We start from the raw sequence: 17,475 nt of genomic DNA, 5'->3' as shown, positions 1-17,475 counted from the left end.
CTATTTCTTTCACCAGGCAGGGGAAGTTTTCTGTCATTATTTCTTCAAATAGGTTTTCAATATCTTGCTCTCTCTCTTCTCCTGGCACCCCCATAATGCAAATGTGGTATGCTTGAAGTTGTCCCAGAGGCTCCTACACTATCTTCATATTTTTGGTTTCTTTTTTCTTTTTGCTCTTCCTGTTTGGTGGTTTTTGCTTCCTCATATTTCAAATTGTTGATTTGATTCCCAGAATCCTCTACTCTACTGTTGAATCCCTGTATATTATTTTTTATTTCAGTCAGTGTATGCTTAATTTCTGACTGGTCCTTTTCCATGTGTTTGGCATTCTCACTAAGATCCTTGAAAGTCTCACTAAGTCCCTTGGAGATTTCTAGAAGATTCTCAAGTAATCTTATAACTGTAGTTTTGAATTCTATATCCAGTAGTTTGCTTTCTTCCATTTCTTTCATTTGTGACATGTTTCTTTGTCTCCACACATTTGGTTGCTTCCCTGTGTTTGTTTCTATGTATTGGTTAGAGCTGCTATGTCTCCTTGTGTTGGTAGAGTGGCCTTGTGTAGTAGGTGTCCTATAGGGCCCAGTGGCTCAGTCCCCTGAACTGGGAGCTCTAGGTGCACCCCTTTGTGGGGTGTAAGCACAGTCTTGTTGTAGTTGAGGCTTGATTGCTGTTGTTGTCACTGGGAAGAATTGACCTCCAGGCCAGTTGGCTGTGAGGACCAGCTGCAACTACAGTGGGAGAGCTGCTGTGCAGGAGACATCTCAATGGAGCAGGACTTGCTTCAGTGGGTTTTGGTGCTCACTGAGTCTGCCCCTTGAGTGTGTGGCTTATGGATATGAAGAGTTGTAATCTGGTATGGTCTGACACTGACCACTGGGTACACTGGTTCTTGGGTCTTCAGGGAGGTGCAAAGTCAGCCACTGTCTGGATCCACCCAGCAGGAGCTACAGAGAGATCTTCAATTCCTCCTCTTTGTATCAGGTTTGGAAATGCCCAGACAAGGCCCAGCTGTGAAGCAAGGCAGGCTGGTGCTGGTGCCGGGTTTGGGGCCTTTTATTAATAGGGGTTCCCTGACCCAGCTGCAGCTTGTTGAGATATTTTAGCCTGAACAAGGACAGGCTATTCATATGCAAAAGCTGTTGCAGGCAGCTTGGGTGGGGTTATAAATTGGATGAGGCGGGGTCTTAGAAATCACCAGGGCAGAGCAAACAGAAATGGCTGCCCGTCAGCCCTGTGACTGGGGAGGTCCTAGCATAGGAACAATGATTCCTGCGAGCACCTCCATCTGGGAGAAAGCTGCCACCGAGTTCCTGCCCTGATGCCAGACAAATGTGTCCCCCAGAGCCTCGTCCTGGTGCTGGAGCTCAGAGGAAGCAGGACCTGGTAAGTTCACTTTGTGGTGCCAGCCTTTTAAGAGGAACAGCTGGGTCTCCTCCAGCAGCCTCTGTGTCACAGCCCCAATCCGCACTGGTTTTTACAGCCTATAGTTCTTACTGCCCATAAGGACTTCTTTTCCCAGCTCTGGGACCCTGGGCTGGGGGTCTGGTGTGGGGCTGGGACCCCTTGCTCCTCACTGGCAGTCTCCACATAGATGACCTCCCTCCCGATTAAAAAATCGGCACACCCGGGTGCCGGACCAGCCCGTTCCGCACCTCCGCCCCTCCTACCAGCCTCAGTGTGCTTTCTTCTTCTCTACTTGTAGGACTTCCATTCAGGCAGCTTTCTAGAGGTTCTGGATGATGGTTGTTCTGTAGTTTAGTTGTAATTTTGATGTGGTTGTGGGAGGCAGTGATAGACGTTCACCTATGCTGCCACCTTGATTCCCTTTCAAACAATATATCGACTTTAACATTTTAAACCACTTTTGTGTTCCTGGGATAAATCATACTTGGACATAATGCATAATACTTTTAATATGCTGTTGACTTGGTTGCTTGCTTTTTGTTGAGGATTTTTGTGTCTATATTAACAAGAAATGCTGTTCTGTGTTTTTTCTTATGATGCCTTTGCCTAGTCTTTTTCCAAGTATTATTTATTTTTCCTAGAATCTGGATACAATTAACTGTAGTAAGACAGTGCTCAGTATGACTTAAGCCTCACTTTAGGTTCTTAAACTACTTCAGTATTTGTAAACGTGAATTCACATTCCAGTAAAACCGGAAAACTAAAATTTGATATACCAACAAATTTACTCAATATTGATGTAACTGCATAATTTTATATGTAACACGTGGGCTTTCATATAACAGAACTTGTCCTTTATAAACTAGCTTACACATAAACAAAATTACTCTTTGCTTATCTGTCCTAACCTATTTAGCATTACACCAACAGACCCCCTCCCATAGCTTTTACTATGTAAACAGGTAATTCCTCCCTTTAAGATAAAGTGAAGCCAATTCTAAAGTAATCAGCAGATAAAACACCAGAAGTGGGTTATGGGCAACTTACACATCAGTAGTTTAATAGAAAGTTACAGTGTTGACCAAAAGAACACACAGGTTTCTCATTAAACTTTGTTTTAATGTGTCTCAAAATTCTGTGACAGATTTTTGGTCAAGTTGTTTCTATTGAAAAGTACTGATTTTAAAAACTAATAAACACACACCACAAAACGTTCTCCTTTCCTTCTGAAGGTTTTATGGTGCCTTGTAATCATTTACCAGCCTTTTACTATTAAACTTAAATGGCCAATTGAGGCACACAGTTCTGAGACTATTCCTCACCACTGATGAAAACGGGGGTGGCAGGTGTTGGGGATGATATTCATTTAGCCTTTTGAGTTTTCTGGGAAGACTTGGAGACTTTGCCAATTCCAGCTGCCTTCTGGTCCACTGCTCTGATGACACTGTAGTTGGAACATATACTTTGTGTAATTGCAATCCTCTTACATTTATTGAAGTTTGTTTTATGACATATGTTCTATCTTGGAGAATGTTGCATGTACTCTTGAAAGACTGCGTATTCTACTATTCGTGCGTGAAGTGTTCTATATATGTCTATTAGATCTAACTGATTTATGGTGTCAAGTCTTCTATTTCCTTGTTGATCTTCTGCCTAGCTGTTCTATCCATTATTGAAATTGAGGTATGGAAGTCTCCAACTATTATTATTGAAATGTATACTTCTCTCTTAATTTCTGTCATTTTCACTTCATGTATTTGGGGACTCCCTTGTGCATATGTGTTTATAATTCTTATGTCACCCTGGTAGAATGATGTCTTTATCATTGTAATACATCCTCTTAGTCTGTAGTAACAATTTTTATCTTAAATTGTTCTATACTAATATAACTACTCCAATTTTCTTTTTTTGTTTAACAGCTTCATTGAACTATAACTCAAATATCATACAACTCACCCACTTAAAGTTTAAACTTTAGTGGTTTTTAGTTTGTGCACAGACTTGTGCAGTGTTCACCACTATTGATTTTCAGACATTTTCATAACTCCAAAAGAAAATCCATACCATTAGCGGTCACTGCTCATTTTCCCTCAACCCTTCCAGTCCTATGCAGCCACTCTTGTACTCTGTTTTATATAGATTTGCTTATTCTGGACATTTATATGAATGGAAATCATACAATGAGTAGTCATTTTGTTTGCCTGGCTTCTTTCACTTAACGTAAGGTTTTCAAGATTCATCTATGTTATAGTCAATATCAGTTCTTCATTCCTCTTATTGTCGGCTTTTTTAATGTGGTAAAGAGCACATAACATAAAGTTTACCATCTTAACTAGTTTTAATTGTATAACACAATAGTGTTAATGATATGCACATTGTGGCACAACAGATCTCTCAAACTTTTTTATCTTTTAAAACTGAAAATCTATACTCATTGAACATCTACTTTATTTTCTCGCTCCTCTCAGCCCCTTGTAGCTACCATTATATTTTCTGTTTCTAAGAGTCTGGTTACTTTAGATAGCTTATATAGGTTAACTCATGCAGTATTTGTCTTTTATTTTTACTTAGCATGATAAACAAGGTTTTATTCATGTTGTAAAATGGGCATAACAGAAGTTCCTCCTTTTTTGAAGGCCTGATAATTTCCATTGTGTGTATATACCACATTTTCTTTACCCATTCATCAGTCAATAAAAATCTGGATTACTTCCACCTCTTCTCTATTGTGAATAATCAGGCAATAAATATGGGTGTGCAAATACATTTTTGAGATCCTGTTTTCAATTCTTTTCAATATATAACTAGAAGTGGAATTGCTGGATCATATAGTATTCTATTTCTAATTTTTGAGGAATCTCCATACTGTTTTCCATAATATCTGCACCATTTTACATTCTCACCATCAATGCACCAGGGTTCTAATGTCTCCATATCCTTAAAAATACTTATAATGTTCTGCTTTGTTGTGTTGTTTTTTATAGCAGACATCCTGATGGATGTGGGGTGATATCTCAGGGTGCTTTTGATTTTTATCTTCTTGATGATTAGTGATATCAAGCAACTTTCCATCCTCTTGTTGGCCATTAGTATATCTTCTTGGAGAAATGTCTCTTTAAGTCGATTTTAAAATCGGGTCATTTGTTGTTGTTGAGTTCTAGTTCTTTATATATTATGAATGTTACTCCTCATCAGATATATGGTTTGCAAATACTTTCTCCCATTTTGTAGGTTACCTGTTCACTCTGTTGTTTCCTTTGCTGTGCAAAGGTTTTTAAGTGTGATGTCATCCCATTTGTCTATTTATTGCTTTTGCTGCCTGTGCTCTTGGTGTCATATCCATGAAATCATTGCCAAATCCAATGTCATGAAGCTTCTAGGAATTTTGTAGTTTTAAGTCTTACACTGAGGTCTTTAACCCATTTTGAGTTATTTTTTATATGGTGTAAGGCAAGGCTCTAACTTTATTCTTTTGCATGAAGACATCCAGTTTTTCAGCACCGTTTGATAAAAAGACTTGTACTTTATTCCTTTTTATTGCCAACTAATATTACTTGTATGATTAATATATTACCTTTTATTTATCTATTTATTCTTCAGTTGAAGAACATTTAAATTATTTTCACATTTGGGCCATTATGAGTAATGCTTCCACAAACATTAGTATGCAAGTTTTTATGTGAATATTCTTTTCATTTCTCTTGGGTTTATTATGCCCAGGAGTTGAATTGCTGGGTAACTTTATGTTTAACCTGCGTATTCTATTGGTAAAGTAACTGTCAAATTGCTTTCCAAGTGGCTGCACCTATGATGGTTTTAATGTCTGTATATTCTCATCAACACACACACACACACACACACACACACACACACACACACACACACACACTGTACTGCTGGGGTTCCCAGGCCGCCCTGGGTCTCAAGGGTCTTCAGGGGAAGGCAGGAGGTGGCTCCTCTGGTGATGTGTGTTCCTGCTTACCAAATACAAAATACTGTGTCCTTCCACCCACACATGATGAAGGAAGGTAGTGAATTTATAATTTCTTAATACAAAATGAAAGAGCAGAATAATTTCAACTCCCAACTCTCCCTTCTGGGGTCCTGGCTGGCATCCCTTTGCATTTGTACAAGGTGTGCCTGCTTAAATAGGCTTTAAAATATAGTACTGCAAAGCTTCTTTCCTTTGATTCCTCATTGACTAGATTTATGTCAAAAGGGAACCATACTGTCAGCCAGCAGATTAAGCTCATTTGAAATATAAGTTCCAGTAGTCTCTACTGTTACTTTTCTCTTGCTTATGGAACTTAGTAGATATTTATTTTTGAAATCTCACTTTTTTTTTGCCTGAGAAAACCCATTATTTTATTTTCATTGAAGAAGGCTCCTCAGGAACCTGGAATTTGTTGTTTTTCATCATTTTTCTTGACATAAAAGTGACATTCATGCCAGTGGAAATAAAAATAGTATTTGTGACATATAGCAGATTTGATCATGTAAACTTACTTGGCAATGTAAGCAAGGGATGGTGGGAAGAGCACTGTAGTTGGGACTGAAAGATCTGGGTTCAGGTTTTGGGGTTTTTACTCACTTTATAGCTTAAATTATACTAAGAAAGTCATTTAGTCTCTACATCACTGTTTTCTCACTTGCAAAATAATAACTTCCTCAAAAGGCTCTTTAGAGCAGGGGTTCTCAACCTTGGCTGCACATTAGAATCACCTGGGAATCTTTTTAAAATCCTGATTTCTGGGCCTCATCCTCCGGAAATTCTGTTTCTTTGTTATGGGGTGGGGTCACTGACCTAGAGGAATCTGTTACTAATGTTGTGGCCCTACCCCATAACAAAGAAACAGAATTTCCGGAGGATGAGGCCCAGAAATCAGGATTTTAAAAAGATTCCCAGGTGATTCTACTGTGCAGCCAAGGTTGAGAACCACTGCTTTAGAGGATCAAATGGGATAATGCATGTGGAATGACCTTGGACACCTGACAAATGATATGATACTGTTTTAAGATGAGATTTAGGGGGTTCAGAGTGCTCAAACGGGTGAAAGAGGTCAAAAGTAAAAACTTACAGTTATAAAAAAAATGGGGGTGTAATATACAGGTGACTAGAATTAATAATACTGTATGGTATATTTGAAAGTGGCTAAGAGAGTAAATCTTAAGAGTTTACATCACAAGAAAAAATTATAACTGTGTGTGGGGATTGATGTTAATTAGACTTAGGGTGGTGGTCATTTTGCAATATATACAAATAGCAAATCCTTTATAGTGTACACCTGAAACTAATATATTATGTCAATTATATTGCAATAAAAATGAGATCTAGCTAACCTATATTATTCTTAGCTGTGTAGTTGGAATATTGATCTATTTAAGCTATTGGTTTGTGTGTGTTTGGGCTTGTGCATTTGTGAGTGTATTTTATAATAGAGTACAATCAACTATGTAATTGTTTCATTGTCTTTAAAAATATTTTATATATTTCATAAAAATGATCAAACCATGAAATACTGAAGTTCCATCTATAGAGTGGCCCCAGGAATGTGTGTGTTAGAATGCAGTTTCCGAAGCTCCAACCACAGATCCTCCTCAATTTGACGGTGGCAATGCCCCCTCACAGGGCCTGCTGTGCTGGGTTGGGTGGTTCTCCACATTCCCCGCCCCCAATCAATTCCAGAGCTGGATCCCACTCCCCGGGCCCCTGTAGGGCTAGGAGGGAGGCTCCTGCAGTTGCTGTCTCTGTCACCTCCCCATCTGTAAATAGTCCCCCCCCCCCTTCCCGTTTGTCTCTTTATTTGACCATCTGAGAACTCCATGTCCTGCTGGGATTTTAATAGTAGGTTAGACATGTGCCAGTTTTCTTTCTCAATTCCTATAGATGTTAGTACTTCTCTTTAATTACATCTGGGTTATATAATCACTATTCTGGGCTTATCTCTTCCTACCTAACTTGATTATAAACTCCCTGAAGAGGAAATAGAGCTTCCTCATCTCTGTGCCCCTCATGAAACCCATCACCCAACTGTGGCAGGCAGGAGCCCTTGCATGGAGAAGGGCAAACACTGAAATAAGGTTTAACTCATAGATGTCTATGTGTTTGTAATAGGTTATGAAGCAACTGCTCTGAAATTATTCCCAAGATGAAGAGGTTTTAATATGAGGAAATAGTTTTAAGTATTACTTTTTTTCCCTCTGGAAATAGCCTCCTCATGATCTCTGTCTTCTGAAAATAGAAATTCATGTCAAGATGGTACATTATTTAACTATTCTATGCCAAGGTCATTTTATGAGCTCGACATTAATTGGAGAAGGACATGACATTTTAAGTCCCATCCACATGGATTCGAACCTATTTATCCATGGAAATTGCTGCTGCCACTTCTTAGGAACACACAGCATTCCATTTAAAGATAGACTGTTCAGAATAACACAATCAATGTGAGAGAGAAACATTGACTGATTGTCTCCTGTATGCACCCTGACTGGGAATCAAAACCAAAATCTTTCGGTGTATGGGACAGCACTCCAACCAACTGAGCAATCCAATAAAACTCTACAATAAAACAATGTCTTAACTGCAAAATGGGCAAAAGATGTAAATAGACATCTCACTAAAGAAGATATATGGATAGTAAATAAGTATATAAAAATTGCTCAACATCATGTGTCATCAAGGGATTGCAAATTTGAACAATAAGATACCTACTAGAATGGCTAAAATCCAAAATACAACACCAAACTCTGATGAGAATGTTGAGCAAGAGCAACTCTCATTTACTGCTGGTGGGAATGCAAAATGGTACAGCCACCTTATTCATTTATTTATATTTCAAATTATATTTACTTAAATTGTAGTTGACATACAATATTTTATTAGTTTCAGGTGTACAATTTGGCATCATATACTTCTGATGCAATCATCACAATACGTTTAGTAACAATCTGTTACTGTATAAACTTATTACAATATTATTGACTATATTCCCCATGCTATACATTATATCCCTATGACTTTCGAATTGCATAACTGGAATTTTTACCTCTTATTCTTCTTCACTGTTTCTACTATTCCCTCTTCTTTGACAACCATCATTTTGTCCTCTATGAGACTGTTTCTGTTCTTTTGTTGCTGTTTCATTTAGATTCCACATTTAAGTAAAATCATATGGTATTTGTCTTTCTCTGTCTGACTTCTTCACTCAGCAAAATGCCCTCCAGGTCCATCCATGTTGTTGCAAATGGCAAGATTTCATGCTTTTTTATGGCAACTAATATTCTATTATTTCATATCTTTATCCATTCATTTATCAATGGACATCTAGTTTGCCTCCATATCTTGGCTATTGTAAATGTTGCAATTAGCATTTGAGTGTATGTATCTTTTTGAGTTAGTGTTTTTTATTTTCTTCAAAATACCCAGAATTGGAATTGCTGGGTTGTATTGTGGTTTTATCTTTACTTTTTTTGATGAAATTCTATAGTGGTACAGCAATTTACAATGCAACAAATTGTGCACAAGGGTTTGCTTTATCAACACTTGTTATTTGGATGCCTTTATTTTATTATTTCCTTGTCTGGTCGCTGTGGCTCGGACTTCTAATACTATGTTGAATAAAAGTGGTGAGAGAGAGTATCCTGGTTTTCTTACTGATATTAGAAGAATAGCTTTCAGCTTTTCATCATTGAGTATGATGTTAGCTGTGCATTTGTCATGTATGGCCTTCATTATGTTGAGGTATGCCCCCTATATAACTACTTTATTGAGTGTTTATCATAAATGTATGTTGAATTTTGTCAAATGCTTTGTCTGCTTCTATTGAGATACGACTTTTATTTTTGGATTTGTTAATGTGGTGTTTGATTGATTTGTGTTTATTGAACCATTCTTGCACCCCTGTAATAAATCATGGTATAATTCTTTTAATATGTTGTTAAAAATTATTTTGCTAATATTTGCTGAGAATTTTTGCACCTATGTTCATCGGGGATATTGTCCTATAATTTTCTTTTATTGTAGTGTCTTTGTTTGATTTTGGTATCAGGGTAATGCCAGCCTTGTAGAATGAGTTTGAAAGCATGCCTTCCTCTTCAAATGTTTTGGAATTTTTTTGAGAAGGAAAGATATTAATTCTTTTTTAAATGTTTTTCTTCTGATTGTGGAGGTTGTTTGTTTGTTTGAAGGGTTTTGATTACTGCTTTAATTTCATTGCTAGTAATTGGTCTGTTCAAAGTCTCTGTTTCAGTATTGGAAGATTGTATGTTTTTAGAAATTTATTTATTTCTTCTAGATCAGGGGTCCTCAAACTTTTTAATCAGGGGGCCAGTTCACTGTCCCTCAGACCGCTGGAGGGCTGGACTATAGTTTTTAAAAAAACTATAAATAAATTCCTATGCACACTGCACATATCTTATTTTGAAGTAAAAAAACAAAACAGGAACAAATACAATATTTGTATTTGCATGTGGCCCGCGGGCTGTAGTTTGAGGACCCCTGTTCTAGATTGTCCAATATGTTGGCATATAATTATTCAGAGTATTCTTTTTAAAAAACATATATAAATTTTTATTGATTTCAGAGAGGAAGGGGAGAGAGAGAGAGAGAGAGAGAGAGAGAGAGAGAGAGAGAAACATCAATGATGAGAAAGAATCATTGATCGACTGCCTCCTGCATGCCCCCGACTGGGGATTGAGCCCACAATCCGGGCATGTGCCTTGACCGGGAATCAAATCATGACCTCCTGGTTCGTAGGTCAATGCTCAGCCACTGAGCCATGCCAGCTGGGCCAGAGTATTTTTTAATGATCCTTTGTAACTCTGTCATGTCAGTTGTAATCTCCTTTCTTTTATTTATGATTCTATTTAATTGTGTTCTCATTTTTTCTTGACAAGTCTTATTAGAGGTTTGTCAATTTTACTTATCTTTTGAAAGAATCAGCTCTGGTTTTATTGATATTTTCTATTTTTTTTTAGTCTATTGCATTTATTTCTGTACTGACAAGTATTTCCTCCCATCTATTTACTTTGGATTTTGCTAGTTCTTTTTTCCTCGATATAAAGTTAAATTTTTTATTTGGGGGTTTTCTTGTTTCATGAGGTAGGCCTATATCTCTATAAACTTTCCTCTTAGAACTGCTTTTTTTTTATTAATATATTTTATTGATTTTTCACAGAGAAGAAGGGAGAGGGATAGAGAGCCAGAAACATCGACGAGAGAGATCAATCAGCTGCCTCCTGCACACCCCCCAGTGGGGACGTGCCTGCAACCAAGGTATATGCCCCTGACCGGAATCGAACCTGGGACCCCTGAGTCCGCAGGCGGACGCTCTATCCACTGAGCCAAACCGGTCCGGCTCTTAGAACTGCTTTTGCTACATCCTGTAGATTTTGAAAAGTTGTGTTCCCATTTTCATTTGTCTCAAGGTAGTTTTTATTTTCTCTTTGACTTTTTCATTGACCCATTGATTGTTCAGTAACATGATGTTTAATCTACATGTGTTAATGTGTTGTTTTTCCATTTTTTCTTCTTGTAATTGATTTCTAGTTTTATTCTGTTGTGGTTGGAAAAGTGTTTGGTATGAAAAGTGTTTGAATTTATTGAGACTTGTTTTGTGGTCTAACATATGATCTTTTCTGGAGAATGTTTAGTGTGCACTTGAAAAGAATTGCAGTTTTGGATGAATTGTATACATATTTATGAAGTTCATCTGATTTAATATGACATTTTGGCTAATATTTCCTTATTGATTTTCTGTCTGAATGATCTATTCATTGATGTAAGTGGGGCATTAAGGTTCCCTACTATTATTTTATAACTGTTACTTTCTCCTTTTCTCCCTGTAAATATCTGTTTTATGTATTTAGGTGCTCCTATGTTGGGTGCATGAATATTTATGAATCTTATATCCCCTTCTTGCATTGACGCTTTTATCATTATTTAATACCTTCTTAGTCTCTTTTTTGTCCGTTTAAAAATGTTTTATTTGTATTAGGTACCAGAGAAATGGGAGATCCAGAAACTATTGCCAAAAGCCAGGATATCTGGCCAGAGGAAAAAAATCTCTTTTTCTCTTTTTGCTTGAATAACAAAAGCATGTTGTAGTGGTCGACCTGGCATGGCGAACACAGTCCTTGTGGAGGATTTAAAGTCTTGGGCCACCAAGGGAGTGTGCAGCAGGGTCAAAACTGAGGGTCCCAGACTCGGGTCTCCCAGATAATCATTGGGGACCGTTTGGAGAGAAGGACTGATAGAGGGAGAGGAGAATTTGAGCTGTTGATGAGCCATCAGCATTTTAATCGATGCATAAGAGGAAGAGAAAAGAAGCAAAGTCAAAAAGCACAACCATTTAGGAAACACATTTGAACGCAGTTTTGGGGAAGGATTCTCCACAAACACAAGAACAGGACGTTGTTCTGTGCATGTGTCACCGAGAGCTGCAAAGGCTAGCAGCTAGGGCTGCATCCGCCTGCGAAAGGGAGGGTCATGCTCCAGGGCTCTGACCGCTAGGTGGTGCTGGAGGTCCGCGCCTGGGAAAAAGCACAGAGAAGGGGTCCCCAGGGAGCCCGACACGGAGGCGGGGCTGCGAGGCTGTACAAAGGCCGGGGAGCGGCAGCCCGGCTCAGGGCGCCTGTGCGCTGTCTGAGGAGTCCCGTCCTGGGGTGATGGCAGTTCGGCTCCCGGCAGCCGTCCCAGCCTGTGGATGCCAGTGTCCCGAGCGAAGGGCCCACGGGCTGCTGAGCAGGAGAAGAGGAGCGGGGTAGAGCGCTGGTAAATAGCCCACTTTCTTTGTACTTAAAATCGCCTTGAAAGGAATGCAAACGCATGCCTCACTGTCACGGGCAAGAGAGCTACTTGGATATTTACACAGCTTGATATGATGATTAATGTAATTGTATAATTGGCCACTCACTATCCCTGAGACAGAACTAGGCAAAGTGACAAATGCTTACATTTCAGTAAAAACTTGTTATTGATGATGAAAAATGATGACAGAAATTCTAACTCCCAGATGTGCTGAGTTTGCAGGGCAAAGGGATTTTTCAATATAAATCATGGGAGAGAAATTGGGCAACAAAGGAGTGATCTTGCTCTAGTTCTTGGTCAATTCAAATCCCTTGCTTCTTCGTGCTATTTGTATGTGGAACTTATAAAAGTATTTATTAATCAGACTTTGCGGAATTCAAATGCAGAATCAGGGAAAATATTTGTTGAGGGGAAAACAGCATTCCGTGTGTCTCAAATTCAACATGCATGTGCAACTAAATTTGTGAATTGAAGACAGTAACTTTATTTGTGCTTATATTAAAATTAATGAGTCACCTTGGTTACAGTCTTAATTATAACTATGGAGACTGAATCCTAGTGGATTTTAGGAGTGTCAGGACAAATCTTAGGAAGACAACTTACTCGAAATATTGGAAGGACTACTCTGTAAAGTATATGATTGTCTAACCACTATATATCTGAAACTAGTATAAAATAATATTTAATGTAAACTGTAATTGAAAAATTTAAAAAGATGGTCCTGCCATCTTGGACATGAGTAATACAAATATTTGTATAAGCACAATGTTACTACTCTAATAATTGTAAAAATGTTACTAATGTCAACAAAGCATGACATTTATGTTTATTTTACATAGTAGATTATTTAAAAAAGAAGACATCCATCTGTTTCTCTTAAGAGAATATGAGCCTACATATCCTTCAGAAATCTAAGCTCACTGGAGGAAATGCCGTGGCGTAGAGGCCTTAGGAGTGTGCAAATCGGAGACTGGAAGGGGTTTTATAGGCTGTGTGTTGGGAACACTTTTGAGAGTGAACTTGGGTGCCAGGACAACAAGCATAAAAAGTGAAACCGTCTCAGGCACACTGAGCTGTGTGGTCACTCTACTAAGAGGCCTGTGAAAGAATGGGGGCCTAGAAGGAGGAGGACCAGAAGGCTGTGACAATTCCAAGCCTGCATGTTGGAAGGACACTGTTCCAGGAGTCCGGATCCACGGCAGGATGTGTGTATTCCAATACATAGAATCCTAGTACTCAGTGAATGCCCTGGGTCCATTCACCCCCACTCTCAGGACTGGCTTGCTTCTGGAATGCTGCTGTGTTTCTTTGGTGCACTGTTAACCTCTCTGAATCATGAATGAAAACCTGTTTTGCAGTAAACTTGGTGCCAAGAAGAGGAGCAATGAATTCCTCATTTCACCTGCATTTCTTAGCTCTCAACCTGAACGCCACAGAGGGCAACCTTTCAGGACCGAACGTCAAGAACAAGTCTTCGCCGTGTGAAGAGATGGGCATCGCCGTGGAGGTGTTTCTGACTTTGGGTCTTATCAGCCTCTTGGAGAACATCTTGGTCATAGGCGCCATAATAAAGAACAAGAACTTGCACTCTCCCATGTATTTCTTTGTGTGCAGTTTAGCTGTAGCTGACATGATGGTGAGCATGTCCAACACCTGGGAGACCATCACCATATACTTAATACATAATAAGCACCTGGTGATAGCAGATGCCTTCGTGCGTAATATTGACAATGTGTTTGACTCCATGATCTGCATCTCGGTGGTGGCTTCCATGTGCAGCTTGCTGGCCATTGCGGTGGATAGGTACGTCACTATCTTCTATGCCCTGCGCTACCACCACATCATGACAGTGAAGCGTTGCGGGGCGATCATTGCGAGCATCTGGATCTTTTGCACAGGCTGTGGCATTGTTTTCATCATTTACTACGAGTCCACTTACGTCATCATTTGCCTCATCTCCATGTTCTTCACCATGTTGTTCCTCATGGTGTCTCTGTACATACACATGTTTCTCCTGGCACGGACGCATGTCAAGCAGATAGCAGCTCTGCCTGGATACAGTTCCGTGCGGCAGAGGACCAGCATGAAAGGCGCCATCACCCTGACCATGTTGCTAGGCGTTTTCATTGTGTGCTGGGCTCCGTTCTTCCTCCATCTCATTCTGATGATCTCTTGCCCTCAGAATCTCTACTGTTCTTGCTTTATGTCTCACTTCAACATGTACCTCATACTCATCATGTGCAATTCTGTGATCGATCCTCTGATATACGCCTTTCGCAGCCAAGAGATGCGGAAGACCTTTAAGGAGATTATTTGTTGCCATGGCTTCAGGATACCCTGTAGGTTCCCTAGCAGCTATTAAAAGTGCCCTCTGCAGCTTTCTTTTCTCCTTCCTTCACTTTATAATGAAGTCAGTTAGGGGTAATCAAGATAACTCAAAATCAAAACTGTGCATTCCATTTATCTTTTCTCTCGCTCTTGAATTAGTACTTAAGATGCACTCTCCCCCCTCCCCCCCTTTTTTCCTGTGGTGGTGGTTGGGCAGATGTGCACATGCAACTTATCCATTTTGGAAATGGTCTGTGACAATTTACTATTGGCTCATTTTCCTACTACTTTTTCTCCTACTCCCACCCATTGCTGGGGGCCCCATCCATCTTCCATCTAGTGTGTGCTCAGGGTCTACACAGAATGAAGAGCTGACCATAATGGAAGAAAACTTGTGAATATTTACATCATGTGATTGCTTTCTCTCCCCAGAAACTGTTTTGTAACTTCCTTGATATCCCTGGGACTTATCCACGCTTTCCAGGGTAAAATAGAGTGGTCAAGTTCTTTCCATTTGAAAGTTCCTGTTTATTTGCTATGGGAGCTATAGGGGCTCTTCTTTCTTGAACTTTTGGTTTAATGGCTTGTGTTCATAATTGTCCAAGGATGGAATTTCCTTAATTCTACTTCTGTCAATCATGTTTTTGCTTCTCCCCAGATATAAAACTTTATGCTACAAACCTACATCATGTGGTGTGAAAGTTTCTGTGACTCTTCTTACTGTCTTATTCTGACTCAGTCCGGGGTTTCCAAATGAATGTCTTGGGGACATGTCGTGGGCTCCAAGTGTCCCCATGCCTCCCTTACATACTCCCCACCCGCACTGTGACACATGCCCATAGCCAAGCCATTTTTTACTTTCTAAGATGGGTCTGTCTCCGAGTCTGAAACCCTGTCACTCACTGTATACTTTGCACATCACAATCTGACTCCAGCAGCCAGAGAATGTCAGTGTCCATCTCTCACCCAGGGAGTCCCGTCTTCTCCAGTGTGGAATGGAGTTTGAAAATCTGAGTTCAGGTCCTGACTCTGTCATTGACAGGTGATGTTGCCTTAATCATTTCATTTCTGGTTCCACAAATGTGCTGACCGAACAGTATGGTTGGGAGAGCTGCATGCAGAAGTGTGAGAATACCTTGGGAACTAGTCAAGCACAAAAGGGATTGGATAATTATTTTAAAGAAATGCTGCAGATGGGGTCAATACTAGGGGATGATGCAGAAGGCAGCCATAAGAGCAATAGTCTGGAAACCAGGAGGCCTGCTGACCAGAGCAGCTGTGTGACCTCTTGGTCTCAGTGTTCTTATCTGAAGTGAAGGGCTTGGTCTTTATAGCTCCTGTATTCCATTCTGTTATTTTTGGTGGTAATGACTTCTCTTTTTTGGGGGGTATTCACTTCTATACTCTTTCCAGTGAAGGAAAATTATAAATAAAGCAGTGTACTACTAGGGTCATTTAATAATGAGCTGTTGAAGCCCTTTGGGGCAGAGGAGCTTCTGGGTGTAGAACACATAAATAACTTACAGATGTGACCCCACCCCTGGCAGCTCAGAGTCCACACACACACACACACACACACACACACACACACACACAGAAAATGGTACTGGCACGAGCAGGAAAGTGCATAAGACACCCAAATCTTTGGAAAATGGCAAATTAGCAGGTTGTTAGCAAATGAGTTTTGAAGGGGCAGCTAGCCCTTCAAATGTTTCCTGTTCCTTTTAGCAGAACAGGCTATGTGTATCCGTGAATGGGAAGTAAGTGATCTCTCTATAATTATGAAGGAAACCACCGTCCATGTTTACGTGGGATGTCTCAGGAACTCGGGTTCCACGAAAGCCAGCTGCCCTGCTGTCCTGTTCACATCTGTGGCTTTGTTGCCTGCAGTAGCTTCTGATACAGAGCAGGCACTCCACTGCTGTTTGCTATTGTGACTGAGTAAATGTGCATTGAATCTTCTGCCTAACAGCCCTGGGTGCTCCGGAAGGTCACCAGGGTTCCAATCCTGTGCGTAATCACACTTCGGCCCTTGTGGTTTGCAGTCGGCTCCCCCTGGGAGCTCACCAGGCTACCCCTCTGCTCTGGGTGCCTCATGATTTCAGACAAGGTCAGACCTTTCCTAGGAAGATCTTTAAGAAAATGCTCAAATGTCTTTTAATCTCTATAAATAGTGCAGAAATAACCCATGTATTCAGATGTGTCTTCAGTTGGAAGAAATGCATGTAATATAGTGATTCGATAAATATCTGTAAATTAGCCCAGCCCTGGGACTCCAACACAAAATTCCCTACACAAAACATCCATATAGTTGTCAAATACTGCATGGTATTACATTTTGACTCTTTCTGCTTCTGTAGGAACTTCATTTGATAAAGCAATCCTATCTAATAAAGAAGGAATATGCTAATTGACCCTCACGCCATCGCAAAGATGGTGGCACACACAGCCAATAAGGAGGGAATATGCTAATTAACTGCCCCACCCTCAGAGATGGTGGCACCCACAGCCAATAAGGAGGGAATATGCTAATTGCTGCCATGCCCTCAAAGATGGCGGCACCCACAACCATAAGATGGCCAGCAAGGGAGGGCAGTTAGGGGTGACCAGCCGGCAGGGGAGGGCAGTTGGGGGCAATGGGGCTGACAGGAGCACAGTTAGGCATCGATCAGGCTGGCAGGGGAGTGGTTAGGGGGTGATCAGGCTGGCAGGCAGAAGCATTTAGGGGCAATCAGGCAGGCAGGCAGGTGAGTGGTAGGGAGCCAGCAGTCCCAGATTGTGAGAGGGATGTCCTATGGGATTGGGCCTAAACTGGCAGTTGGACATTCCCTGAGGGGTCCCAGATTGGAGAGGTGCAGGCTGGGCTGAGGGACACCCCCCTCCACTACATGAATTTCATGTACCGGGCCTCTAGTGGTTAATAAAATGTGTGC

At 40.3% G+C, this 17,475-nt stretch overlaps 1 protein-coding gene across 1 annotated transcript; it reads left to right on the top strand.

Annotated features, from left to right (window-relative positions):
• The first annotated feature begins 10,684 nt into the window (after positions 1-10,684).
• MC5R (melanocortin 5 receptor) lies at positions 10,685-15,218 on the top strand. The gene is made up of 2 exons (XM_036323495.1): positions 10,685-12,178; positions 13,573-15,218. Exon 2 carries the CDS (start codon positions 13,599-13,601, stop codon positions 14,574-14,576), a length of 978 nt encoding a protein of 325 aa, XP_036179388.1. The 5' UTR covers positions 10,685-12,178; positions 13,573-13,598; the 3' UTR covers positions 14,577-15,218.
• The last annotated feature ends 2,257 nt before the right edge of the window (positions 15,219-17,475 follow it).

The sequence above is a fragment of the Myotis myotis genome, unplaced genomic scaffold (genome assembly GCF_014108235.1).
Source record: "Myotis myotis isolate mMyoMyo1 unplaced genomic scaffold, mMyoMyo1.p scaffold_m19_p_9, whole genome shotgun sequence".
NCBI classification, from domain to species: Eukaryota; Metazoa; Chordata; class Mammalia; order Chiroptera; family Vespertilionidae; genus Myotis; species Myotis myotis.
Note: the sequence above shows the minus strand (reverse complement) of the source record. Positions and strands in the feature narration are given on the sequence as shown.